The 27,954-nt window shown below is 46.9% G+C and overlaps 2 protein-coding genes across 3 annotated transcripts; both read right to left on the bottom strand.

Moving 5' to 3' along the window:
* Positions 1-733: 733 nt before the first annotated feature.
* MRPL38 (mitochondrial ribosomal protein L38) lies at positions 734-6,050 on the bottom strand. Its single transcript, XM_053960661.1, has 9 exons — positions 5,959-6,050; positions 4,659-4,838; positions 4,027-4,155; positions 3,734-3,942; positions 3,320-3,392; positions 2,583-2,628; positions 2,098-2,256; positions 1,609-1,745; positions 734-1,323 (listed from the first exon to the last, which is right to left on the bottom strand). The coding sequence occupies exons 1-9, from the start codon at positions 6,023-6,025 to the stop codon at positions 1,187-1,189; spliced, it is 1,137 nt and encodes a 378-aa protein (XP_053816636.1). The 5' UTR covers positions 6,026-6,050; the 3' UTR covers positions 734-1,186.
* A 1,307-nt stretch (positions 6,051-7,357) lies between these two features.
* ACOX1 (acyl-CoA oxidase 1) lies at positions 7,358-27,872 on the bottom strand. 2 transcript variants are annotated; one of them, XM_053960660.1, is made up of 14 exons: positions 27,679-27,872; positions 26,493-26,652; positions 20,919-21,079; positions 16,108-16,215; positions 15,496-15,615; positions 14,219-14,334; positions 13,851-14,020; positions 13,390-13,552; positions 12,514-12,704; positions 11,738-11,917; positions 11,022-11,127; positions 10,793-10,936; positions 9,798-10,004; positions 7,358-8,884 (listed from the first exon to the last, which is right to left on the bottom strand). In XM_053960660.1, exons 1-14 carry the CDS (start codon positions 27,791-27,793, stop codon positions 8,834-8,836), a joined length of 1,992 nt encoding a protein of 663 aa, XP_053816635.1. In that variant the 5' UTR covers positions 27,794-27,872; the 3' UTR covers positions 7,358-8,833. The 2 variants fall into 2 exon arrangements, with proteins under 2 accessions (XP_053816635.1, XP_053816634.1); XM_053960659.1 differs by lacking the exon at positions 20,919-21,079 and adding an exon at positions 17,926-18,086 and having other exon boundaries at positions 27,679-27,870.
* Positions 27,873-27,954: the final 82 nt, after the last annotated feature.

Genomic DNA, 27,954 nt, shown 5'->3' with positions numbered 1-27,954 from the left:
AACATTCCTTTGGGCTGCATCTGTCAATTCTGACCAAATATTTAAAGCCCAGAGAGGCTAACATGACCTGTGTGTCTGCCTGGAACCTGTGTCTCTACTGTGGGCACCTCCCCAGTGGACCCACCCCAGCTTAAACCAGACCCCAGAATCCTTCAGGCTGGAGAGGAGTTCAGGGGGCTCTGGAGTAACTGGTAACAACCCTGAGCACAGGCAGCAAGGGGGCACATCAGCCCACTCTCAGCTGTTTGCTGAAGGCTCCAATTTCCTGGCAGAAGGAACCTCAGAAAAAGTTACTGGGAACCAGAGCTGAGAAGAGCAGGAATATGTTGGTATGTCAGCAGGAATATGTTGGTATTTGGAGGTCCATGTGAACAGGAGATGCACAGCAGAGCAGAGGCTCTCCAAGGCCTGGGAACAGGACCAGCAGCAGCAGTGCCAGGCCACCAGCAGCAGCTCTGCTTCTGCTCACCTGCCCACACCAGGTACATCCTGTCCAGGGAGAGGGGGAAAGGAGGCTGAGGTCCACATGCTTGGGTAGCTGAAGCGACCTCCACAAACACTGACCTTGTGCAGGTTTACCACCTGTGTAGCCACACTATTCCCAAACTACAGCATCCAAGAAGGGAAGTGACTCTGGCCAGTGGAAGGGCTGCCCATCTCCCCTGCACCCTGCTGAGCTCCCCAGCTCTGGGCCAACTGGCCGGGGTAACAGACTCTTCCCAATAAAGACAGCTTTGCCAGCACAGCTCAGAGAGTGTTTAATCAGACTCATCTCTCCAAGAGGACTGCACAAATAAAATCTGACACAGTCCTGAACCTGTGAGAGGAGAAAATCCAGGCTGGCCTGGCTCTGTTTGTTCCATAAACAGACAAAAGAAAAACGTTGATCCTTGCAGGGAAGCAAGGCAGATCGTCTCTGGGAAGATGCAGCCTGCCAGTCACTGCTCAGCTCTGCTGCAGAATCAGGAGCAAGGGTTCAGCCTGGCCATGGATTCACTTTGAATGTTCTCATTAAGCAGCTTCTTGACCACGCAGTTGCCAGCCCTGTGAGCACCCAACGCCAGCTCCCAGCACAGGGGAACTGAGAGCTGAGGGGCTGAGACTTGGTCATTTCCCTCCTGAGGCATTGAGGGGAGCACTGGAAATCCAGGAGCCAGCATCCCACAGACACAGAGGGGGACAGCTCCTAGTAGATGCCGTAGGTGGGCTCCTGTGTGTCTCGGTACCTGTCCAGGTACCTCAGGGGCTGGTGGCGAGGGAACTTCACCTGCGGAGGGTGGTAGGGGGGCGGCCGCACGAACTCGAACACGGGCTCCCTCATGTCTGCAGAGAGTGACAGGGTCAGCAGGGGGGCTCACATCTGAACCCCACACCCCCCATCATTCACACAGGACCAGAGCTGCTCAAACATGCCCTTGGAGTTATTTTAAAATCCTCAGCCAAGGATTAGGGGTTGCTCCTTCAGGCTGCTGTTAGTTTGGAGGAGGATGGCTCAGGAAGGGCTTAGTCTGTGCTGATCCTGGACAAGTGCCAAGACCAAGTAAGAGCTTGCAGCCACAGGGCCATGTCCCACCCACAGAACCCCCCTTCAGCGTCCCCATTCCTTACTGAGCAGCTGATGGAAGGTGGAAGTGACAGAGCTGTCCCACTGACACTGGAAAAATGCCAGCCCTGCCGGGGTCATGGCATCCTTATGCTTTCTGTAGAAGTCAAATGTACTAAAGGTTCTCATCTTCAGGCTGTAGCTGGAAACAAGACACAAGCACCAGGTGAATCTTTCCTTGCAGCAATACCCTGCACCACATCACCCCAGGGCATATGAAAGAGGTGGAAAAGGAAGCCACTAAGAGGAAATTCCCCAGTGTCTCCAGCTCCATGTACATTTCTGGGCAGGACAAACCACTCTCTAACAGCTTGGTCTGTAACAACCAGGACTCTGCAGTGCTGGGATTGTGACTGCAGAGGACACACAAACCCAAAGCAGCCCTGGAGAACTCTGCAGAGTGACAGGAGCTGCTCCTCTAGTGCAGTGACAGGTACACAAACCCCACAAGCAGCAGCAGCCAAGCCCAGCTCTGCAGTGAGCAGAGGAATTACCACGGTGCCGGCCGAGCGTCCTGGCTGAAGTCGATGGGACCGTGTTGCTTGAAGAGCAGGAAGATGAAGCGGTGGTAGCCCGTCCCCATGGCAGGGAAGGGGGGCAGGTAGTGGCACATCTCCTTACCAGCCTTGATGTCACTGCCTGGGATGTTGGTCCTGAACACAAACACATTTACACTCATTTCCCTCCAGCAGATTCATCCAGGACTGCAAATCCCTCTGCCATGCTGTGATGTGATTTCTGCCCCATTTGATAAGGGAACAGATAGTAGAGACTGCTTTCACCACAGGAAAAATCCCACCCAGTGACTGGAATGCTGAACAGCAGCAACATCTGGAACTCCTGCATCCATAACAAGACCCAGAACATAGGGCTGAAGGAGCTAATGGCAGGAGCACCAGGAAAAGCCATGGATTCTGAGCTGTTGGAGGAGTTTCTGCCCAGCCCACAAGCAGAGAGCACATGGCTCTGATGTACTCACACCAGCCAGTGGAGGTATTCCGAGTCTGCATCCCTCAAATGTCCATCTGCCAACAGACAACAGGGAAAAGTGACTTAGGGACACCCTGGTGCCAGCATCCACCCCAAAGTGAGAATGCCCAGACCTGCTTTGACCAGAGGGAGCAGCTCAAGACCTCCCAGCATTCCTTCCTTAGCAGGAAAGGAACTAATTCCTATAGGACTGAGTTTAAAATGAGGAGCAAAGAACTCTGCAGATCTAATTCCAAGATTCTTGAAATCTTCTTGGGCAGGTGCATCCTTCACTGTGCCTTGGTGTCTCAAGGTGAACAGTGTCAGCAAAGCTGCCTTCCAGGCAGACTGCCAAGGAAGAGGAGCTTGGAGGTAAACAAAGATGGGAGTCAGGAAATTGTTTCCTCTATAGTGTGACACAGGTTCTGTTGTGTCACTGTCCCTTCTCTCAAGTGCTATGGACTTGGGGAGGCTGCAATCTTTCCTCCATATATAATGTGTCCCAGTCTAACAGATATAACATCACAGAATCACAGCACAGTTTGGGCTGGAAGGGGCCTTAAAGCTCATCTCATCCCACCCCCTGCCATGGGCAGGGACACCTTCAGTAGGCCAGGTTGCTCCAACTTGGCCTTGAACCCTTCCAGAGTTTATTATCTCTGTGCAGCCAAAAGAATCAGGAGTTAACCAAAAGCTGAGTGAAACAACCCAGTTTAAACATGTTCCTTTAAAGAACATGCTGCTCACCTGGATTTGTGAGCAACAAGGTCCAGAGGGAGCCTTTGTCTGCCTCGTATGACACTGCAGGGGGACTGGAAGCCTAAAAGAGCAACATAAAGAGAATGTGAATCACTCACACAACAGCTTCCATGAACTGTGTCAGGGCAAGGCTTGGACACAACACAGACTGGGCACTGCCAGGCCACTGAGGAATCCACCTGGAGAACCCCAGGGCATAAATAACCATCAGCCTCCTGCCAGACAACCTACAATCACTGTTCCTATCACATCCATAAAATACATCCATAAAGTATTTTCCTTCAGCACAGAGGAAACACTCTTGTAAAAGGCATCTCCTGGAATGAACCATGCCCATTGGAAGCACCTGTCAGAAAGAGGCTTCCCAGGGGCTCCAAGTCGTTCCCAGCTCCCCTCTCGCACCTCTGATGGAGTCACCATGTTCCCATAGTAGACTGGCACGAGGTCCTCGTCCTCCTGGCTGTACTGCACCCTCAGGGCGACCCAGGGGGTGAAGGTGGCCCCCTTGAACAGGTCCCGGAACACCCCGCAGTGCTTGGCCACGCGCTGCTTGTGGAACGGGCCACTGGTCCTCTCCCACTCAGCCCTGACCTCGTCGAGGGGAATGAGCACTGCAATGAGAGAGGGAAGATGCAGAGGCAGCAGCTGGACACCCAGAGCAGCTGGAGCAGGAAGGGAGGTGCTGGGGCACTGACCAGTCCGGAGCCGCGCCGCTCGTTCCATCTCAGCATTCCGGCGGTTCTCCCTCAGGATCCTCTTTCTTTCCTTGAGCTCCTTTGCCCGTGATGGCCTCTCATGTGGCAGGCCAATGTCTGTCTGGGGCTCTTCAGGGAGGGGTGGAAAGAGAGAAGGTGAAACACATGAGCACCCAAACCACCCAAACACAAACCCCTGCGAAACGTCTGAGAGTGTGAGACAGAGACTTCCAGAGATCAGGATCACAGAAGGGTTTGGGTTGGGAGGGGCGCTGAAGACCATCCACTTCCAACCCTGCCATGGACAAGGACACCTCCCACTAGAAAAGATCTGAAAGGACAATCAGGCCTTGATTCTGTCCCCTCTGCACCTCCTTCCCCAGCTCATGGCCCTCCCATTCCCAGCTGTGTTATCTGCTGCGGGCCTGAAGCTCTGGCTCTTTGCTCTCTGTGGCACCCCCGGGGCTCCAAGGAACCACTTCTTTGCTCCGTGTCTTTTGGCAGGTCCTGGCCAGCCTCCCTCCCTCTGGAAAACCCCTTTTCCCTGGAGACATCTGCCCTCCGCACAGCGGCACGCGGGACAGGGCTGAGCCTGTGCCAGGGCGCCTCAGGGGGCGGTTGAGGCCGGGTACCTGCGGGGGGGTCGGTGTGCTGGCGGTAGGTGTTCCACCAGCGCGGCTCCCGGCTCGCCCGCTCCGCCTGCCGCAAGTAGCGCGTGAAGCTGCGGTACTTCGGCAGCGCCTCCAGGTTCCCCACGTCCACGTCCTCGTTGGGCATGGGCCCCAGCGGGGCTGCCCTCTTCCAGAGCACGGCTGGGGGAACACACATCCCAGGGGCTCACAAGGAGAGGAACGAGCCTGGGATGGGCAGAGCGTGGACAGGGCCACAGCCATCCCCACCTCCCACAGCCACGTTCGTGGAGTCACAGGATGGGCGAGGCTGGAAGGGACCAGAGTCACCTGATCCCACCTCTTGCTCCAGCAGGCTCATCCCAGAGCACAGGACTGTGTCCAGATGGCTCTGGAATATCCCCAGGGAGGGAGACTCCACACCCTCTCTGGACAATCTGTTCAGGGCTTGGGCACTGCACAGGGAAGAAGTTCTGCCTCGTGTCCAGGTGGAATTTCCTGGGCACCACTTGGTGTCCGTGGCCTCTGGTGCCGTTGCTGGGCCCCCTGGAGCGGAGCCTGGGCCCTGCTCTGCCCTCCCTGCAGACAGGGACACGCAGGGACGAGGGCCCCTCAGCCCCAGCACCCTCAGCCTTTCCCCAGGACAGAGATGCTGCAGTCCCCAGACCATCTTGGTGGCCCTCCACAGGACCCGCTCCAGGAGCGCCGTGTCCCTCATCCCGAGGAGCCCAGAGCTGGACCCTGCTCCAGGGGAGGCCTGGCCAGGGCTGGGCAGAGGGGCAGCATCGCCCCCGACCTGCTGGAAATGCTCTCCTGACGCACCCCGGGACACCGGCGTCCTTCTCGTGCCCTCGGGCACGGCGCTGCTCACGGACAGCTCCTTGTCCACCAGGACCCCCAGCTCCTTCCCCACAGAGCTGCTTTTCCAGCCGGTCAGCCCCGGCCCGTGCTGGTGCCTGGGTTGTTCTCCGCAGGTGAAGGACCCTGCGCTTGCCTGTGCTGAACTTCGGGCAGGTCCTCTCTGCCCTTCTCCCCAGCCTGCCCCGGTCCCTCTGAAGGGTTCACAGCACTCTGGGCTGTCGGCCGCCCCTCCCAGCTTTGTGCCATCAGCTGAGGACGCATCGACCCCTCACCCAAGTCACTGAGGAACAAATTAAATAACACTGGGCCCAGTATTGATCCCTGGGGGACACCACTAGTGACAAGGCCTGGCGTTCGGGACACAGCCGTCCGAGAGCACCCTCCCCTTCGCCCCCCCTTCCCCGGTGGGTTTCGGGGCTCCCCTGGTTCTCCCGTCTCTCACCGGCCGTTCCGAAGCTCCGCCCGCCGCGGGCCCCGCGAAGCGCCGCGCTCAGCAGGGGCGCCGCCATATTGTGCGCCGCGCTCAGGGAAGGACCCCGTTGCCATCGTGACGGGCGCTGCGTCGCGCAGGCCTGGCTTGGAAGGCCCGCCCGCCACGGGGCCGTCCCTCGTGGCGCCTGACCCAGGCGGTCCCCGCAGTGGGGCTGCCCCTGGTACTGCCTGATTAGAAGCGTCCCCTCAGCCGCCGCTCTTCCCTCGCCCCGGGCTCCCCATCCCCGCTCTTGCCCCACTGAGGGGAGTGTCCCAAGCCTCCTTCGTGCCGCGGGCAGTGCACACCAAGGCTGAGTGCAGAACGAAGCCGGTCCTGCTCCTGCCTTGTTGGTACTGGAGTTCCTGCCGCCCGCAAATCCCCGGGGATCGTCTGCCTCTCTGGCGCAGGCCCTCCTGCAGTGGCTTTCACCTCACATGCTGCCTCCCTGTGAAGCCGTCCCCAAAAGGTGGCGTTTTTAGGAGTCCATCGCTGCCGTCAGCGATGGCACAGCCCGCTCCTTTCAGGACTCTGCAGGAACAGAGTCACTTACAGGGTCGTGGCTTGGCACTGAGATTGCTCCTGCGCCACAAGAGGCTCAGCACTTGTGGCAATGGCACCATCGTGTTGCCCAAGGATGGGTGAGGCTGCAGGGCAGAGTTTACACACTGTTTGCTGACCCTGAGACACAGCAAATCACGCCAGGTTGTGGCATTCAGGCGTTATCACCAACCTCAGCAGGGTAAGAAGCGTACAAAATCCTCACCAACAGAAAGGAAGGAAAGTGTTTCCCAGTGCATCATCTTCAAAAACGAATGGAAAACAACTTCTGTGAATTGAATCTGCTGCTGCCCAGCACCATGGTCAGACCTTGCTTGGGCACTGATCAGCCTTTGCTGGTGCTGGAGCTGCAGTGACACCGAGCAAACACCACAGCCAGCTCTGCCCTGTGCCAGCCATGCTTCCCCTGGGACTGGGGACAGCAGGAGAGGCTGGATCCCCTGGGATCGGACAGGGATCCCCATGGGGTGGGCCTGGATGCCCCACAACACTGCAGGGCAAAACCAGGGAGGTCACACTATGTAAAACACCAAAATCCAATTAATTTGAGGTCTTCCAAATACTTCATTCTACTTCCCCCATTAATCTACATGAGATCCACTGAAGGCAGTGTGTGAAAAGAAAGACATTTTGTCTGAAAACACATTTTTGTAATTTATTAGATCTGTACACAGCTAGTGCCATTCTCATTAGCATATTTTTAACCTGCTCCTCCATCCCTCCCTCCACTGGACACAGGGAAGGCAGAGCCCTCAGCCTCCTCTGGCATCCTGAACTTCCATGGGACCTGAAACACTCAGCAACCAAAAGGCAAGTTTGATTAGTTTATTTAAAATTAAACATTTCTTTCTGTTCAGCTACTGCACGTGGAGCCAAACCTTGTGTCTGATCATTGTTAGTGCCAGAAAACTGATTCAAAATTAAGAGACTAACAGAGCCCAAAGCTGCAGAGAAGCAGCTTCTCAGGTGTTGCCTCAGAACTGCAGGATTTGGGTTTATTTTACCATTTTAAGCTCAGAGTTGCCCTTCTCTAGTGTGAAAAGGTTTTATGGTTATTGGACAGTTATTGGTGTGGAAAAGCAGCAATGATTTTGCTTGGTTGTAGTTGTTGCACTGATTTCCCAGGGCAGCAGGACGCTCTTCTCCAAGCTGAATTCTTCCTGTTCAATCAGACAGCACCGTGCAAGGCCCAAGTCGGTATCAAAACAAAATTAAGCAAATCAGAGAAAGCTCCTTGGAAATGCATGGGTGGGAAAAATAATAAAAATCTGGACACTTCACTTGGGATTGTCGCTTTCTTGACAAATGCCTTTAAAAAACCAAGACAACATCCCAGAAAAATCAGAAGACCTGAGGATGCTGGTCAACTGATTTCTGCCCTCCAATACTGGCTTCAACATTCCAGGTTAAATTTGCAGTTTTTACCACTACCATGTGTTTTTTTTCCCACCAAATCAACATAAGTAATGTTTGTAAAGTGCTTTGAGATAGTGCTAGAAAACACTTAAGAGTGAAAAGAGGGGCAGAACATCTGTCATCAGCACCCAGCTGATTACTACGAGTTGGTTTTATCCTCAGAGCAGCATCACTATGTTCTCCTTTGACCTCCTATTTACCAAGAGCTGGCACAAAGGGAAAAGGAGTTTGTGCAGGGCAGTGAAAGAAGGAAAACAAAGGAAACACGAGGATTTCTTCTGGAAAGATGCCTGAAGCAGAGCTCCAGAGAAGGATGGGTATTTACTTCCCAGATCCATCAGGAAAACAGTGCCACACGCAGACTCACATGCACAGAGCTCTGCAGGAGGCTTCACACAGCACAAACACTTGCCAAATGAGGAGAGAGGTGGGACTAATCTTAAAAAAAAAAAAATTAAAAAATCAAGACACTGATGCTTTTTTTGAGGGGAGGACATAACTGCTCACCAGAAGCTATTGCCTGAGGGCTGTCAACTACGTCATAGTAAAGCCCTGCCACCTTTTCCAATTGACAGGAACTTCTCTCTAGTTAGCAGCTTCACAAAACCAATCCTTGTATAAATCCATAAAGCTTTCCCAGATTTTTAAAAGGTTAATTTTACCATTATAATTGCACTTTAAAAAGAGGCATCAATCCTTATGCACTCTCCCCAAACACCTCCTCTGTTTATAAAAGAGGAAAGAAAAGCTACAATTATTCACTGTCCTACAGCTACAGGATTCAAAGGTTTGATTTAGGTGCCTGAAGGAAGGATGCAAACACCCACTTTTCAGGGCAGGGCAAGAGTGCATTTTAAAAAACCTGCAGGCTTCACAGCTTGGCTTGCATTGGCTTCAGGTGTTTATGGAAAGATTCATGAACCTGCAGGACAACAAGACAGCGGTTACAAGGTCAGGTTTGATCTTTGAAACAGTTTTACCTCCTCACATCTTGCAGTGTGTATACTAAGAAAATTTGAATCAGAGGCACTTTGGAGATTTAAGAACAGCCAGGTAACTTCTGTATTTCAGGGTCTACATGATACAAAGCATGAGAATATAAAAAACAGCCTGCCCACTACCTTTTAAGAAAGAAATGCAAGATTTACATCCATACAATTGTCTGGCATTTTAATTACAAGAAAACTGGTACAGGTTTCCTAAGGGGCTGTAATGAAGCTCCTAAGCCCCACTGACTTCAGAAGTACAGAACACTGAGCAAACTGTGCTGGGATTTAACTCCAGCTGCAGTCTCTGGCAGCCCATTGTAGGAGGTACAGTCTGCCCTCAAATAAAGGCATCAGGAGCAGGGACACTTCAGTTTATTTTAGCTCAGCTGCAGCTCCAGTCCTAGGCCAGATATACAACATCTGACACCTAAGTACTACAGGGGAGCAATTAATTTTCTTCTCCACTCACTGCTACTGCCTCAAGACTAGAAGACTTGCCAGAAAATGGGCAAGGCTTCTACAGCTACTGTCACTAAGCAGAATCAACAGCAAGTGATAATTGCTTTTGAATTCACTGAGATACTTCAGTTGTTTCTCTGTGGAGTGCACCATTTCCTCCCTCACTGAGAAGCTCAAGAGATCCCACAGGGATGAATGCAAGGTACATCTGGGAGAGAAAACTACAGAGAGCAAACTGAAAGTAGCTTGTTAGTTTTGGTTCATTATTACTTGTGACTTTTCTCCCCTCTTCCTCAATTACCTGCTGAGATCACTGGAGCAGAATTAACAACCCTAAACTGAGTTATTTCTCTGGTCGTGTGAGAAAAAGAAGAGAGGTTTCTTTACCTGTGTTTTGTTCAGTGGGGATTTCTTTGCCCACTCAAACATGTTCTCGTAGACGTTGCCGTCGTAGCGGCCAAGCACAGACCCCAGATGGACATCGTGGAAGTCAAAGGAGTCCACCAGTGCCACTGCATTGGGACGAATGACAGCCAGGAGCTCCTTCACATGTTGGTTCACTTGGGTTATTTGGGTACTGGTCAAGATACCCGCCTTGAGAGGGGAAACAAGGATTACACAAGTCACAAATCCTTCCCTTCCCCAAGGTCTCACACAGGTCAGCTTTCCCACACACAAAAATACAGCAGTTCATTGAACACCAGGGGTTTTTTTTCTTCACTAGGTAATTAAATTGGCAATTTGGCACATAGCACAAGCAGAAGGAGATGCCCTCCATACTGCCCAGCTATTAATCCTGAATGGGAGACTCACTCTGTGAGTACCTGTAAGTTAACTGCAGCAGCAAGTTTTCTTGGAGAATATGCATATAAGGGTATTAAATTGTGCCTAGCTTCAGGGAAATTTTTAGTAAGCAGGAAAGAGGAAAATGGGAAGATAAAACATACCATGTCTGCCTGAAGAGCAAACAAAACACTCCTGCCCAAATGCAATCTCAAACTGACAATGAAGAGAAGAAAAGCAACACCTGACAGTGTAAAGCCATTCATTGAAGGATGAGTTAGAATTTGAAGCACAATATCCCTTTTCAGGGGTATTAGTTGTGGAGCACATCTAACTGCAGCTCCTTTATTAATTCCTTGTTTTTTAATACACAGCAGCTGGTCACCAACTGGAAACCATTTCAGCTAAACCCTGTTTCCATTTATCCACAAGGGAAACCTGATAAAAGCCTTCCAGCAGAACTGCACTGCTAAAGACCTTCTGGCAGCCAACAGCCAAGAACTTACACCTATAACATCCATACAGCTTAGAATGTAAAGCACATATGCAAGCAGTGAACCTGGCTTCAGAGATCTGGGGTGCTGGAGGAAGGCACCAACCTGCAGGAAATCGCCCACGTTCCTGCTGATGCCGAACAGAGCGTACAGGAGGCACAGGTCGGTCAGGACCGCGTGGACGGCGGCGTCACCGACCTCGGCCAGCTTGGCTGTGAACAGCTTCACTACCACATAGTGACAGTGGGCCTGCAGAAACCAAAGAGGGTCAGTCAGGGACACAGAAAAATGAGGAGCTCTCACAGCACATTTCTTTAGCAGGCACATCACTGACCTCTGATGCCCGCACAAGATCAACGGAAGTCCTGTTCCAGGCGTCCTCCTTGCTCTTTCTGTGGTTCAGCTCAGCTTGCAGATTCTTTGCTGCAGATTCTACAAGCCTGTTTCATATGAGAAAGAAAAACAATTTACATAATAACACCACATTAACAGGATGACATACACTGAATTCATACATGTCAGTCATAGCACATGAGCTCAGAATTCTTCTCATGTGCCGTGAGTGATGACAGTGACTGGAGTAACAAGTTGTGCTTCTATAACATCAGTAATCACTGCTCAGCTACAACACAGCTACAGAGGGGTAAGAGGACTTCTGACAGCACACATGTGGTGCTTCAATACCTACTCACAAGTTGGTGTCTGTTCTGTTCTCCCACTTCCCTCACAATGAACTTTAATATCAGGATTGTTTCTCTCCAGAGAGATCTCTGAGTAGTTTGGTATTTGTAAGTTTGAATATACTTTACGTATAAATAAGAAAAATAGAAATCTCAAAGGATTGGGGAGCAGAGTAACCAGGCTATGAGCAGCCCCCTGCAACCTCAAAGCACTTAAACCTGTCCCCAGCCCAGTAAAGTGTGTCACTTCCTGAAAGCAATGGATCAAAGCTTCACCAGCCATGCCTCAAGAACCCGGCACAAACAGGGCAGTGCATCACCACCACCTCACCCAGTTTTTCTTGGCTCAGCTGAGTCAGTGTGAGCTCACCGGGCAGCACGTGACTTGTAGGCCTCCACCAAGCTGGTGGGGTCGTTGATCCTCACGGTGACAGTCCTGGCAGCCACGTGCTGGGGCTGGATGCGCTGCCTGGAGAGGTCGTTCAGGTAGGACACCATGCCACTGACTTGCTGTCCAGAGGTCACCTGGGTGTAGCTTTTCATAAGGAACCTGAAAATAGAGACAGCAGATGGCAGCTCTTACTCATGAGTTGTTTGAATGGACAAAAGTCATCTCACTGAGGCTCAGGCCAGAAAGAACAGTTGTAGCACACAATTATCTGTCAAAAATGGGGTAGGGGACAGAAACATGACACCAGTTTTGTGCTAATACAGACACTTCTGCTCATTACTTTGTCACCAAATTCACTGCACACCAGTCAAATAAAAGACTCCTCAACACCAATTTAGTTTTAAGAAGGGCATAATTTATTACAGATGTCTGGTTGCATGGGCGTAACTCCTCCTTGTGTGCAGGTGATTTTTTACAAGTGTGTTGCTTACATACAGTCCCTACATGCATATTATAATTAACTCATTACCATAAAACCCTCCTCAAGTTCCCAGATTGAGTCCTTGTTTTGGCTGTAGCTGCATTCCTAAGCCAGATGTCTCCCCCTTATCTTCCAACTGTCCTGGCTGGGATAGCAGATACTGTTTCGCTGCTCAAAGTTACACAGCAGAAATTGAATTAACCCTTTTGGTATCAACTTTAGCCACAAGGACCATGAGGAGAGGCTGGAACATCCCTGTGCAGAGCTCCCATACCTGGCTGTCTGCAGCATCATGACAGTGTTCTCCCCCTCATAGGTGCAGGACGGGGTGAAGGTGACATAGATGTCAGGAATGCCACTGCAGCGGGAGTAGCCGTGCCCGCCGCACGCCATCCGACATTCCTCAATGCCAGCACTGGCAGTCCAGGAGGTGAACGCCTTCAGCCCTGCTGTCAGGGCGTGCAGCTGAGGGGAAACAGCAAAGCCAGGTTTATTTTGCAGTCTTAGCTTGCACACATACATGTTAAGGACTGCAACTCCCAGAAAAAACAAAGTGAAATCAACACCATTCTTGCGCTGTTCCACAGGTTTTTGTTTTCCTTGAAGGAACTCTTTCTTGAGCCAAATATTTACATGAAAACCCTTGTACATGGAAAGACTTATTTTAAGTACATCATTCCTTCTGCCCCTAGACATTTTATGTACGGTTTTCAACTGCCCATTGTCACAAACCCTGACAGAAAATTAACATTTTACAACCCTAAGCCCTCAGTATAGTACTGATACTTTGATCAACACACCTATTCTACCCTAGGAACCTGGAAGAACAATTAAGAAGTTACAGCACAAGCACAAGACCAGTCTGAACTCCCAAACAGTACTCCATCATTCCTGGAAATGCACCTTTTGAATGAAAATATATTCCCAGTAGCTTTCTCACTGTGCATTACTCCCCGTTTTTTATAAAGTGCTAAATTAATAGAGCAAATAAATGTCACCAGCACATCCTGGACTTGGGGACTTCTGAAACTACAGAAGTAGAAGACATCTCATGAGTGAAAGCCAAAAAGGCTCAATGCCTCTTCTTCCATGCTGTGAAGAAACCTCACACAAATTCAACCAACACTCTGGTTTCCAGAGGATACACTACCTCTGGCAGCTCACTGAGGTCCCCCTTGCTGATGTCCCCACTGATACGATGGTAGGTGTTCTTGATGTAGGCTCCCACAAAATGGAAGGCGTATGCTGTTGCCAGGAGAGGAAAGAGTTTGTATTGTTGGGTCTGATAATCCAGGATCTGGGGTTCTGGTTCCCTAGAGCAAAACACAGATGAGTTAGCATGTCAGTGGTAGCAACCTGCTGCAGAAACCAAATTTATCCCTATTCTAAGTAAGTTCACCAACCATATCAAGCCAGACTCTCTAAGACCATCCAGCAAAAGCCTCTGGCAGGGGAGGACATTCCAAGAATGAAAGAGTATGCACTCCCCAGGACAGTGTTTTGAAACCACACCGAGTGCCAAAGCAAATACCAGCCACAGCCCCCATTCCTCCCAGTACTTCAGAATTTTCCCTCAGCAGTTTAGGCTGCTCTGGGTCTCCCTGCACTCACCCTGGTTTCAGCTCAGACTGGTGTCTGACGGCGCTGTAGCGGATGGCGATGGTGCAGGCCCGGGACAGGGAGCGAGCAGAGTCACCCACGATGAGGGAACGGATGAACACCATGGTCCCATAGGTCAGCTTGTCACTGACTGGTTTCACATAGGTGCCATCTGGTTCAACCTGCCAAAAAATAAAAGATAAAAAAAAAAAATGCAGCCTGTTGATTTGTGAAGTTTCTTCCCTTTAACATGTTCATACTGTAAACTCATCAAGCAGCATTTACAAACCACCCACAATCCTTTTGGTGCAGTACTCAAGCTCACAAGAGCATTCAGCATGCCCATTTCTAACAGCAGATGCTGAAACTCCCTGCTTTACCTGGGCATATTTCATCAGCATGTTTTCCCGAGGAATTCGGAAGTTGTCCATTTTCAGGTAGCCATTATCCATTTCATCATAGCCAAATTTGGGGCCAATGTCACCAACTGTAATACCTGCCACAGACAAAGCCACTTGCATTAAGAAATAGGAACTAAACACCACACAAGAAGTTCAAGCCTTCTCCAACAAGGAGATTGGTTAGTTTTCTAGCAAGTCCTGGCAGTGTTAGGAGTAAGAGTTAACAGGGACCTTAATCTCTTTGACAGAAAAGTGATGTCCTGGTTTTGGCTGGGATAGAGTGAAATTATCTTCCCAGTGGCTGGTACAGTGCTGTGTTCCGGATTTAGCACGAGAACAATGTTGATAACACACTGATGGTTCAGTTGTTGCTGGGTAGCACTTGCATCAGATCAAGGACTTTTCAATTTCCACACTGCCCCAACAGTGAGGAGGCTTGGGGGACACAAGAAGCTGGCAGGTGACACAGCCAGGACAGATGATCCCAGCTGGACAAAGGGATATTCCCACCATGTGGTGTCATGCTGAACAATAAAACTGGGTGAAGCCAGCTGGGGGGGATGACAGCTCCCTGCTCAGGGACTGGCTCAGCATCAGTCAGCTGGTGCTGAGCAATCACACAGTGATCACTTGCTCTGCATATTCTACTATTATTACCATTGTTGTTATTGTTACTGTTATTATTATTAATTTCCCTTCTTTTTCTGTCCTATTAAATTGTCTTTATCTGAGTCTACAAGTTTTACCTTTTTCACAATTCTTTCCCCAATCCCTCTGTGTGGAGGGAATGGCTGTGTGTGTTTAGCTGCCTGATGAGTTAAACCACAACAACTGGGTATCAAAACATGGGAGCATCCATAATTTCCATGCAGCCCTACTATCCACTCACTGCAGGAGCTGTCTGTAAAGTTCATCCAGCTCACTTCCAGCTAAAGAGTGATGGAAGTTCTCCTTCCCCTATCAGAAAGCAGGACGTGCTGCTCATGGAATGCATAGCTAGGAGACACTGGGGCAGAACCAAATCCCAAACTAAACTTCACTGGGGAAAAATCAAATCCCAAACTAAACTTCAAATTGAAGGCCTGGTAGGAAAGATGATTTAGTGGTAGTTCAGTCATAAGAAAGACTCATTTAAGCCCTGTGATTGACCAGATGAATTCAGCTAATGAAATAGCTATGGACTTTAACAAGACAGAGCAGCTGTATACAGTCAGAGAGAAACAGATGTAATCTATTCCCTGAGTGTGAATTTGTACCTGGCAGAGGTTCATGTGTGCCCAGCTGCCGGATGGGGACAATGAAGGCGTGCAGGCCTTTGCACTGGCCCTGGGTGTAGAGCTGAGCCAGAACGATGGCGTGGTTCGACGTCTTCCCAACTGCAACGGGAGCAGGACTCAGCACAGGAACACAGTCAGACATGCTCACACACACAGAGTCTTTCTTCTGAGATAACCTCATCACATCCTGTACTACAAAACCAGACTGACCCCACTGGATGCCACCCCAGTCGTAAAGCTCTACGACAAAATGTTGCTCAAGTCAATGGAAGTTGCACAACAAAATTTTCTTGACTATAAAACACCAACTCCTTGGCATACCCATCAGTGAAGCTGAAGGAACTTTAAATAATTTGAGACAAGCAATCAAAAATTACACCAACTCCACAGTGTGAATGGTCCTGAGCAACAGCCCCAGAGCACACAGACAATGTTTAGCAGGCTCTGATAAATCAGCTTGCTATGCAAGAGTGACTGGCTTTCAGCCAACTCTTTGGATCAACTTTCAGTTATATCACTCTGTAGATACAACACACATAGCATCACCCCCCTGAGTTTGTCCATACATCTGCCAGATTTAGACACACTTACGTCCACCTGGCCACCACTTGATGGAGGTGACAGTGGGGCTGTTGAGGATGAACTCCTGTGTAGAGGGGTCGTAAGTGGCTGTCGTTTCCAGGCCCCGAAGATGAGTCCCTGGAAACAAGTAAACACATTGTTTTGGCAGGAAGTCAGTCACAAAACAGAGACAAGGACAAAACTGGACAATGGAAAGTGGAACTCCAGTAGTAATGTTTGAATTTTAATTTTGCTTTTAGGCTAAAGGTATAAAAAGCTAAATATCAACAAATTAAGGAAGAACAAGTGAGGGCTAGACCACATTCTGGACTGCCAATTCTCAGAAAACATTGATTTTTTTCCCCAGTGGCCTAAGACTAGTTTTCCAAGCACCTCCAATCTGACAACTTTTTGCTATCACACAGACCAGAAGCCCTTTCTAATTTAAAATATTCCATGGGAACACACCCACCTGAATTTCAATAAAATGCAATCTGATTAAATTGCAAAATAAAACTATCCAGTTCTCAGCCACAAGACGAAATAAACAGCCATCACCTCTTCATTCCCTCATCAAGCCTACATTCTCCTCACTTGATGGAGCTGATCTCCCAGAAGAGATCATCCATAGCTCCAAGAGAGCAAGTAATGGCATGTGTATGCCAGGTACTGATGCAGGTAGATGAAGAGACTGCGTAACAATGGAGGTAATTCCAGGAACAGTCTTTGTCTTCTGCCCCCAGTGCTTCACTTCCCACACACCTGTCTCAGAGCAGTGGCACTGCCCCTGAATGTCTTAAAAACTCCCAAAATCACCAGGCCTACTTGCTTAAACTAGACAAGCTGTGAACACTCCTGAGAGCCTGGACTGACAGGGCAGGACAAGAGCTCCAACGAGAAAAAGGAGATCATCTTGCAGCACCCACGTTCCCAAAGCATGGAGGTAATGGCAGACTTCCACAGGCAGCTCAAGACAGACATACTCTGCTGGCAAAGGATCTTCAAACCTCACTAGTTCCAAGAGATTCTCCTCAGACTTGAAGTTACTTTATGCTTCACACAGTCTCTACATTTCCCTTCAACACAAAGGTGAATCCTGCTCATCTTTAGAAAATCACTGCAACTCTGAGATGACCAAAATTAAAGTTTCCCAGGGCAGAATATCCTCCCTTTGAAACTTGAATTAGAAGTGTTGCAATCACAATACTGCTGGAGTTATCAAAATCCATTTCAAAGCTTGAAAGCAAAAAAATAGCAACAAAAAACCAAGTCAACATGAGAGAGAACTCAGAAAGCCCAACACATTTCATGGTCAGTTAAAAAGAACACATGGGAGTGAACTAAGGGGAAAAAGCTCCCCACAAAACATGAGCATTGCAACCAAGTTAATCCTGACCCATCTGATCCAAGGTTAATCCCGAGGTGAACAAGCAACTCTTAATTTTTTGGCATCTCTTTCACTACCTCAAAGCTCTGTTCTTTTATCTTTACACTGAACATTAATTAGAGCAAATCAGAACTCAAACTGGAAAGAACAGCAAGTGTAAAATGAACAGATGCCACCAAACTGACTGCACCAGTGATGGGCAGTAATGATACTGGTTTGAATTGGAGGAGCACCCAGGTGCTCATTTACAGAGGTACAGACATCAAACCCTCTCTTCAGAGGAAGAGGGAAGCAGCACATGGCATAATGCTCTATTAACCCTTGCAGAGGCTGTCCACTTTTCCCTGCATTCAGCTGCATGTGCAAAGCTGTGGGACACACACACACTGCTCTACCCAGGCACAGGAATCCTCTGTACTCAAAGGCATTCTTAGAAAGAGCATTTACTGAATGTACTGTACCATGGCCCATTTCAGTCTGGGCATAAGTGCCAATGATCTCCAGGTTCCAGGCAGGCATGAAGAAGCGATCCTGCTGCTCTGGGGTGGCCTGGGTGAGAAGAGTGGGGAGGAACATGCCCAAGTGAAGGTCCAGAGGTTCAGGCCGTCCACGGTGAACAAAGCTGTGAAGAATTGTCACAGGATGGGAGCATGAAGGGAATGTTATGAGAGGGAAGCAAGCATGAGGATTCATGGTGGAGATTCAGGAAGAGATAAAAAGAAAAAAAAATTATTCATGCATCAATCAGAATTCAGCAAGTGTATTTCAGAGAGCCAGAGCACTGTCCTTTTCTCAGGCCTGAGTAATACGAAATTGCACTCACTTTGAAATAAACATGCTGCAGTACATTTCTTTGTAATCTTGCAGAAAGTGCATCTGCAACATTCCCCTATTTTAAAGGATGAATCCCAACCAAAAGATGGATGAGAACTTCTGGTTTGAACATCAGAGCATCCCTAAGTTCACTGGGCTGAGGCAGTCAGCTGAGAATGTCAGTTTGTTGGAGATGTGACGTGGCTGAACGCAGTGTGCTTTCAACCAAATATAGAAAGTCCACCTTTTTTTTTTTTTTTTTGACATGTTTTAAAGGTAGAACCTGGTGGAAGTCACAGTTTATCCAGCTAAATGAATTAGGTTTTCAATGAACTTTATTTTTTTTTAAAAAAGGCAAATCCGAACTGGCTGCACTATTTACTCTATTTTTTAAAAATTAAACATCAGACAAAATTAATGTACATGGCATTTTAAATCAACTTCAGTTTCTGCTATTTTAAAGAACTTTCTTAAAAGGACAGTGCTCTGTATGCGTAACTCAAAGTTGTGAACATGAACAATTGGGAAGAAAGCCAACATTTTTAAATTTGTAGATCACCAGCACAAATTATCTCAAATTAAATATATTTCATTAGAATTACTTTTTCTCCATCTTCTGTCAAACACCACTGTGAGGTAATTAAGTGGTCTATTAAGTTTTTCAATAGAAAGACTTAATTCATCACTAAATCTTAAAATATTGACAGCTTTGAGTATTAAAATAGTGGTGATAGATTGAGGACCAGTACCTCCATCTGGCTCATTTATGTATGAAATAAATTCAATTGGACTTTAACAGGAATATATCTAAATTTAAATGATATGCATTATGGAAAGAGCACTGATCTGAGCTTGGCTCAGACTCATCTGACATTCTTAGCAAAGAGGGAACAATGCATCCTTGTGTTCTCTAAATACACATTAATATGAACTAGTCCTGTCCCTAGGGCTTCCCAATACTGTTTTTTTGATAGTCTCAGACTCCTACAAATAAATTCAACTATAATAAACCCAGCAGCAAGGTTTTCTAAGCTTTCTGACTGCACAGTGACCAAGCCCAACAATGGCGTACCAGGAACACCAGATTTTAAGTGAGTTCAGTACTGGTGAGAAATACACAGCTGACAGCCAAAGAGTGACAAAAAAACCCAGACAGAAACAGCACAGTATCACAGTATTTTCACTTTTCCACTGCTCCTTCTTGTTTCATTTTCAGCCCTGTGCTATTTGTGTTTTTCCTTCTCCTTTTTTTTTTTTTTTTTTTTTTTTTTTTGAGGGAGAGAGGAGACTTCTTCACTATGAAAGAGGTTAAAATCAACACAGGCTATCACACGTAGAGTCACCAAGATAAAACGGAGTAACTACCCATTCAGGCCAGAGTTCAATTCAATAATCCAGAGGTCTGCTTCCCCATCACCAGATTTTAAACATCAGGATTAAATTAAGCAAAGCTAAGTGACAAGTACTGCAGCAGCTTCACTGATGAAATATCAGATACTCAATATTCACAGCAGGAATGCCACATGTTTGCATTTTAATTATTCAGCATAGAAAGTGTAACTATTTCACTATATTCCATTTAGTGTCAAAATACCCATTTAACCATGAAACAACATGAGAACTATAAGGAAATCAACCATCAGCAGGCAAGAAAGTGCAATGATCTAATGTGAAATCAGAAGTAAAACCAATCACTGCAGTGTGGATGTGACTGATTTCAAACAGCTGGTGTGGAAAAGCAAGGCACTGATTGTTGCCATTCAGTTCTCTCTCAGCTTCTGGTGTTGAGCTGGGTTTGTTGAGCAGCATAGAGGACAGGGTTTCTTCCACTGAATCTTCTTCAAATGTTTCAGCAGCTGTAACTGAGCAACCAGGCAGCTGGCATTGCCATCCAGCAGTGTCCAGACTTGGCACCTCAGGCTTTCCCACTTCAGATGCCAGCACAAACACTGGAGTCCTTGTTTGTTAACTATTCTTGCTGGTACTTAACAGCCATAATTCCAGGTTGTGGGCTAAAAGACTGGTTTTTTATCCATTAAATGTTCTTCCATTTGAAGCAGTGAAAGTTGCTTTCAACAACAGCAGGAATAGGATGGCTTTTTTTCTTTGTAAACAAGATCTTTCCAGGAAGCTGTACAACTGCAGTGGAGCAGCATCTGGAAGAAAAGTGCCTGGGGCAAAGCATACCTGACTTTCAACCCAGAACTCACAATCTTGCTGTGCTCCACTGCTCCTGTAGGAGTGCTCCTGACCTGTTTCTGCAGGCCAGCCATGCACTGAGGGCTCTGGCATACCCATCCCAAAATCCGGCAAAAGTAAAAACCACAGTACTGTTCATTGACATGTTCCAACTGGTTCAGGTGAAATTCAGATTCTCAGGGCTTAGAACAACCTCCTCATTTCAAAACAAAGATAAGAACTACCAATGCAGAGATCAGCTAAGAGGTGAATTCTGGAAAAGACCAAAAGGAATCTTGGGATTGTCAGGATGTGAAATGAGGTGGCTGTCTGGCTACAGACATCAACCATTAACTGAGGAATTTTACCTTTCCCCCTTTTAGATTGACCCAGGGAACATTAACGATTTACCCACTGGAGTTAGAGAAAAGAGGTTACCCATTGATCCCTGAAGGGAACTAACCATGTCCCATTTCGGTTTGGGCGTAGGTGCCAATTATCTTGACTCCACGGACCAGGGGCAGCCACTTCTCCTTCTGAGCAGCAGACGTTTGGGTCTCTATGGTTTTGTGAAACATGCTGAAGTGGAGACCCAAAGGTTCAGGAAAATTGCCCAAGCATGTTCTATAGGAGAAAAATAGAGGGATCTGGATCTCAGTCTTACTGTTACCATGAACCTGAAAGGTTTTTCTCCACCTGAAGCATAAGATAAATAATCTCTTTGCCTCATCCAACTTTTTTTTTTTTTTTTTTTTGTACCACAAGCAACCTCCAAATGTGGAGGCATCAGATGCAATACCAATGGGGAAACAAATGTTTCTTCCAGGCATCTTCTTCACCCCATGAATCCTGCTGTTGCTATGTAACTGGAAAAAATATTATTCTACAAAGGTTCATGAGGAACTTGAAACTAAAGACATGAAAATCAAAATATTTTCTCCCCCATCTCTGAGGCTTTGTGGGAATAAATCCCACTGCTGATGGTAGCCTACAACTAGGGCATTATTAGTTAGAAGAAATATGTATTAAAAAGGAAAAGGTTTCTTTGGTGACTGAGTTCTTTTTGGAACAGCTCTGTATTGCCTGCAGCTGCTTCTATCTGCTGTGAGAGCTGGAACTCACCTTCAATTAAAATTACCATTACAGTCTAGTGCTGGAGGGAATGGAAAGAAAATTCAAACATTTTAGGTGTGCTTCACCAAAGCAGAAGTTATTTCATGAAAGAAAACTAATCATCTAGTAGCCACAATGTTAGGCAAAGTACATTCTCAATTAAAACATTTTTCCTTCTGCAGCTTGACCAGTTTCTTCATCTTCAATATTCTGTACACAAATGTTTATTCCATCTAAACTCTGAGATAGAGGAGGAAAAAATGAGCCTTCTGCATAAATACCACAGGGGATGTTCTGCACATAGCTTGTCAATTACAGCAGCATTTGTGATTGGCATTTTGCATCATGCAGAGAGTAAATAATTGATAATTCAACAGTAGATCCTGTACAGGCTGTGAAAACCAGCCTTAGAGTGAGAAATAAAGCACCACTGAACTGTGAGTAAGAGTAAATGAGCCATGGATTTTTCCGGGAACAAAATTATTGTAATCAAGCAATCAAATGCTGGTGATTAATGTATTAACTGTGCTTTAAACTGGTGTGGGTGCAGGTACAGTGTCTCAAGTTCCTGGAATCGAGGCACACAGCTCTTTCACCAAGAAAAACCTCTCTTGCCTACAGCAGCAGATGTTACCAAAGCTGATGCTTTCAGGGTGACCAAGGGCTTAAAAATGCTGCAAGGACAGCAAGACAGAACTTTTCAACACTCTTGTGGTTTCCTAAGTAGGGTACTCTTTTAGCCCAGAACCTATACAGCAACAGCAGCCCCCTTTTCTTCCTCAATGCCTGCAGCACAATTATTGTGCGCCTACTCCCTGGGCCCAAAAAGGACAAATCTACAGGGAGACAGTGAGTGCTGACCTTGAAACATGAAGTTTCAGGGTAGCTTGGGAAGAGCTTGAATGGGACTTTGCATATTTTCAACAATCATTGAAAGAACTTGAGAAAAATGTGCAGCCCATGCTTTGCTATCAGAAAAATCACTGCTTCTTTGAACATAATGTTCCAGGAAAACATCCCAGAAATCTTCTAAAAGGTCACTCCAGCAACTTTCACTGCCTATGAGGAAGTTTAATCACAAGTGCCAGATATCTAATGATTGCTATTACCTTCTCTGACAGGAGGAAGACAACAGACATTTTGCAAGTGGATGCTTTAACACCCCTGTGTCAGGAGGTCATGATGTTTCTGTAGCCAAACGTGCAGCATTTTAACAGCTGCTTGCATTAACTAAGCTGAAAATTAAATTACAGCAGAAACTGTTCATCTCTGTGTATTCCACACTGAAGATTTAGGATTTCCTTAATGTGCCTTTTAACTTGAATGACAGTGAGAGAGAATCCTGTTTTCCTCAAGACACAGGGCAAACAGAAGTACCAGCTGTGAAGGAAGGAACAACAGGTTTTCTTCCTTTCCATTTCTTTCTCTGAACTCTTACTGCTTCCCATTACAATTTCAACACTCCCAGCACCTGGATTGGCTGTTCTCCAAAGGCTGCAGTGTGTAACTGTCCAAATACTCTGCTCCATCAAGACTGATGGTGGCAGTGACCATCTGATCAATGCCCAGCTGCTCTGAGGTCAGCCTCACTGCAACAACCAGTGTCACAATGAGGCAGCAGCTCCAAATCCACTTCTGGGAGAAGGCTGTGTAGTAATATGTGCTTTGGCAATATAGATCTTCCCAGAGTTCACAGCAATCAGTGCCACCCACACAGTAAAAAGCATTTATGTGACAGGTGTGTCACTGTCTCAAAGTGCACAGAGGATGACAGAAGCAAAGCCTGTGTGTTCAGAGGCTCCAAAGCTACAGGAACAACTGCAAAGCCGTCCTCAGGCTGCAGAACTGGGTCACAGAACAGGGGCATTTACTTTACATTAGTCTTTGTGCAAACTTTTCTTCTTTGGGCAGTTCTTGAAGTAACTCTTTCAGGATGAGCACGAAGGGTCATCCCAGTGGAGGAGCAGGAGCTGTGTTTGAGCTGTGCTAACTGGGCTTCAGAGCTAACAACTGCTATGGCAATAAACTCCTGTTCCAGTTTTATCAAAGTAAGATTAAGCCAGACTCACTCACTCTGTATTAATTTAGCAATGCCAAGTAGGGCCCACAGTAGAGTTTTTCTACTTTGATTTGCTCAAAGCTACTCCGGGTCCGAATTTAGAGATGTAAGAACAAATTCCAACAGGGAAAGTGGACACTCATGCAATGCTTATGAACACAGGAATCATCTGGTGACCAGCAGCTCTCAGATCTTCTCTTCTTCCGTGACCCAGTTTGTCTCAACTGTTTTTCATTGCTTTGTTTAATCCCATTTTCCTCAATGAAAGTTAATTAAAGTTGAAGGTGAACTAAAATTAAGCAGCTTGCTCTCTTCCAAGAGCATTGGAGCATTACACCAGAAACATTTCCCATTTTTCATGCTGCCTTAAGATTTTGCTGCAGTTAGACTGTAAAAGAAATCTGAAATATTGGCACTTTTAGGCTGATGGCCTTCAAAGCTGTAGTCACAACAGCTGCAACTGCAGTGTGGACATAGAAGAATTACTACATGAAAAGCAATTTAGTATATTTATTAGATCCTCTTATGATTTGGAGTCCAACAAAGCCCTTTGGAAATAAGAAGGAGGAGCATTCACTTGGACATGTCACAGCAGCAGCAGTAACTGTTTACATATGTCTTCAGGGCAGTGAGGGAAGCAGCATTTCTCCTCACCTACTCATAAATCAAGCTATAAAGTTGGTGAGTCATTTGCAAAGCTACCTAGAGACATTCTGGCACTTTAGGAAAGCTATGGGAAAAAATTCTTCAAAATTGCATATGTAAATCTGTCCCTGCCTTTTGGGGATAACTGACAAAATTTCTTAAGCTCCCATAAATTGAAATGTCAATCACAATAAATGCAACTTGATGTCTGAATCAAGAACATCAAGTCTATTTCATAAACTTCATTTGAGGCATGTTGCAACACCATATCCATTCAGTTTTCAGTTTGGAAAAATGAGTAAGCCCAAACACACTTTCTCCAGGTCAGGTTTTACACCAATGAAGTCACTTCCAGTGAGCATCAATTAGCATGTTTGGATATGGGATAGAAATAATTTTGTCAGTTGGGTGCAGTTCACCAAATTTTAAAAATATTTAATACTCAGCAAGTGGGAAAGTGGGGACAGATATTAAAATGCAAATGAAATCAAAGGATGAAAAAAAATCCTTTCATTTAATCCATTTTTAAGCAGCAGCAAGCCCATATCCTCCCTTGCCAACACCACACATTATAGTAAAGAAGTCATTTCAGAATATCAACAGTGTACAGTTCTTAGAGCAAACACACTTCACCTGTAGGCAAGAAGTTTATACACTGCTCTTCATTCTGCTATACATTATTACAGAATAAATATGGTATATAAAATAAATTTAAAATGGCAAATACACTCAGTCTACAGTAATTGCAATTATATTTTGAAATCCTGAATGGTGGCAATTAGATTTTACCTTGGGAAAAAGTAAGCCTTTTTTATTGTTTCCATTGGTTTTGGACTGTGAATTCTGACTAGTCACACCTGACCAGTCATGCCACGTTAGATATGGAGGTACTATTTGGTATCTGTATGAAATATTTATTACACTTTCATTCACTTAAGTATTGCTGACTCCAAAGTAAATTTATAGAAAGACAAAACCAGAATCTCTCATTTGACTACTTCAATAAAGTCTGTTTTCATATAATATTGCCATTAATGCTACAAAAAGACAGAAAGTTTGTTAGAATTTTCCATCTGATAGACTGGATAGACTTTGCTGAATTTTCTCTGTAGAAATAAATAAATAAATGAAGAAACTTCTCCATCACTTTCAATAAAACTTGTGTAGGAAAAAAAAAATTAATTATTAACTTTGGCTGTGCAGCATCTGAATAATCCACTACTGTCACTGAACTTCTTCCCTGTTATCACTGTCCACCAATGATGATTTTCAAATTATTTACATTACTTCCATGAGAACCTTCATTGCACAGGTCAGTGCAGACCAGTTTCTCTGAAAGTTAAACCACAGTGGACAAGATGACTTCAATTTCCTAATGCCAAGGGTCATGCCCTGGGGCCCATGACAGCTTTTCTACAAAACCAGTTAGAGGGGGCTTGTGGTTCATTATTTAGTGCACCAGAGGATATATCCATGGGATTACGACAGATGTCTACATCTGTGTAACTTCTCTGTTATCAGTTTCTGTTTGATTAAAACAGAAAGAGTTTAACAGAATTAGGGGGAGAAACACATCAAAATCAGGAACTGAGTTCTAATTTCTTCTGGAAGGAATGAAAACTCAGATGTAAAGACAGTCTTATTTTCATTAACTTGATCCAAAGGTGGTACTATCAGATAAACTAAAGGTCAGGTACAACAAAAAGGCTCTGGGTCAAAGAGAACCTCTGGAGCTTAGAGGAGGGGCCCAGAACAGATAGTGATACACAAGAACTTATAAACCATCTTGGAATAGTTTCAAGTATCTCTGCAATGTGACTTTATTAGGTCTAAGTGCAAAGTGAAGTAATCAGCTTTTAGAGATTTCATCAGAAGCTGCAAACTCATAAGATCTATTCAGATTCAAAGGAATTCAGTATGATTTTTTTATTCCATTTGAAAAAAATCTTACTTCAAGTTCTGTTTTTTAGTTTCTGCATCACACATAAAGAACAGGGTATAATTGTTAATGTTGTATTGCTGTTAAAAAAAAAAGCCCTAAGAAAACACAGCATTCAGGAATTCAGGGTTTAATCTGAAATTACTGAAGCCAGTAATTGAGTGGACTTTTATACAGGTCTTGAGCTTCCTTTAGACAACAAACATAGGAAAAAAGCACAACCCTAGCATCCTTGGTGATGACTGAAGTACAAGAAGCAAACTCTGGATCTTTTTAGGTACCTTTTAAACCAGTAGATCTCCTCAGGATCTGCAATTCCATATTCCCTCAGCTTCATCACCATCAAGGAGCTCTTCCTGATGGCTTGCTCATAGCGTTGGCTACGGGACAGGAAGTTCAAATCCTCGTGCTGGAAGTCAGGGTCATTAAGAACTAAGGCCTCTGGGGACAGAACAGAAGAGGAAAACAAGTTCAGTTTCCACAAACCTCAGCGGGGGGTAAGCAACGACCCAGCATTTTACCTGCTCTACCTCAATGTAGAAGTATCAGAAAATTGAAAATAAAATTAGAGGCTAACGAAATGAGAATGAAATCAAAGCTCTTTGAGAGCTCAACTGCTGGCACTCTCATTCCCCACATAAACCCCATTTTCAGTTCAAAGCACTCTGGACTTGGCAGGAGGGCAATTCATTGATGTAAGACCAGCAGGCCCCTCAGCAACAGCCTCAGAGGCTCGGGAAGCCTTGTGAACTCTGATCCCCACGAAACTCCAGCAGAAGGGCACAGTTATTATTCCCACTGTGCCAACTGGAAAACAAGGTGCTCAGAGAGCACCTTTCTGTGTCCCCCCTTTGGTAGCAAAGTTACACAACACCAGCCTCTGACAGTCCCAGCCTAGGGAAGAGCCTGGAAGTAGCTCATTAATCTCTCATAACCACATTGTGTGGGGTGACAAACAGATTACATTTGTACTGTTGGTCAAGAGCATGCTAGGAAGGAAAAAGGAGGGACAGACCCCACGAGAAATGTCCATGGGAAGCTGTCTCTATCCTCTGGAGGAAGGGGGAACAGAGAAGTAAAAGGACACTGCTTTATCAGGGCCACCCTATATCCTTTCTGGGGAGAAGAGGGGGACCAGGGACGTAACGCAGCTCCTATTCCTCTCTAACCCCTTCCTTTACGCTGACCCTCTCCCTGCAAACCCTCTCCTCACAGCTTTCTCTTCTCCTTGGGGTCTCCCCTCTCCACAAAAGCTCCTCCACACCCTCTCCCGCCCCACGATCCCCTCACAACTTCGTGGTTCCTCACTTCCCCCGAGGCTCCTCACCCCCGCCCTGTATCCCGCTCTCCCTGGGTCTCCCCCACCACGCAGCCTCTCCCCTTCCCACCCCCCGCATATCCTTCTCCCGCTCCGAGCCCTGACCGGGGCTGTCTCTCCCCGTCCCCACGGCCCGGGCCCTCCCTCACCGATCTCCTTGCGGCGGCGGGTGCGCCCAGGGCCGCCGTCTAGGATGTGGGTGAGCAGCTCAGGCTGGAAGGTGGCGGCGGCGCGCTCCCTCCGCAGGTCCGCGTTCACCGACATCGCGGCGGCGGCTCTGCCCGATCCCGATCCCGATCCCGATCCCGATCCCGATCCCAGTCCCAGTCCCACTCCCAGTGCCAGTGCCAGACCCAGCACCGATCCCTTCCCGTCCCGCCCCCGCTGCCCGGCCCCGCCCCCGCGTGACGTCACCCCGCGACGCC

This window comes from Vidua chalybeata, chromosome 19 (genome assembly GCF_026979565.1).
Source record: "Vidua chalybeata isolate OUT-0048 chromosome 19, bVidCha1 merged haplotype, whole genome shotgun sequence".
Taxonomy (NCBI): domain Eukaryota; kingdom Metazoa; phylum Chordata; class Aves; order Passeriformes; family Viduidae; genus Vidua; species Vidua chalybeata.
The sequence above is the reverse complement of the archived record's forward strand: the minus strand, read 5'-3'. Positions and strand labels throughout refer to the sequence as shown.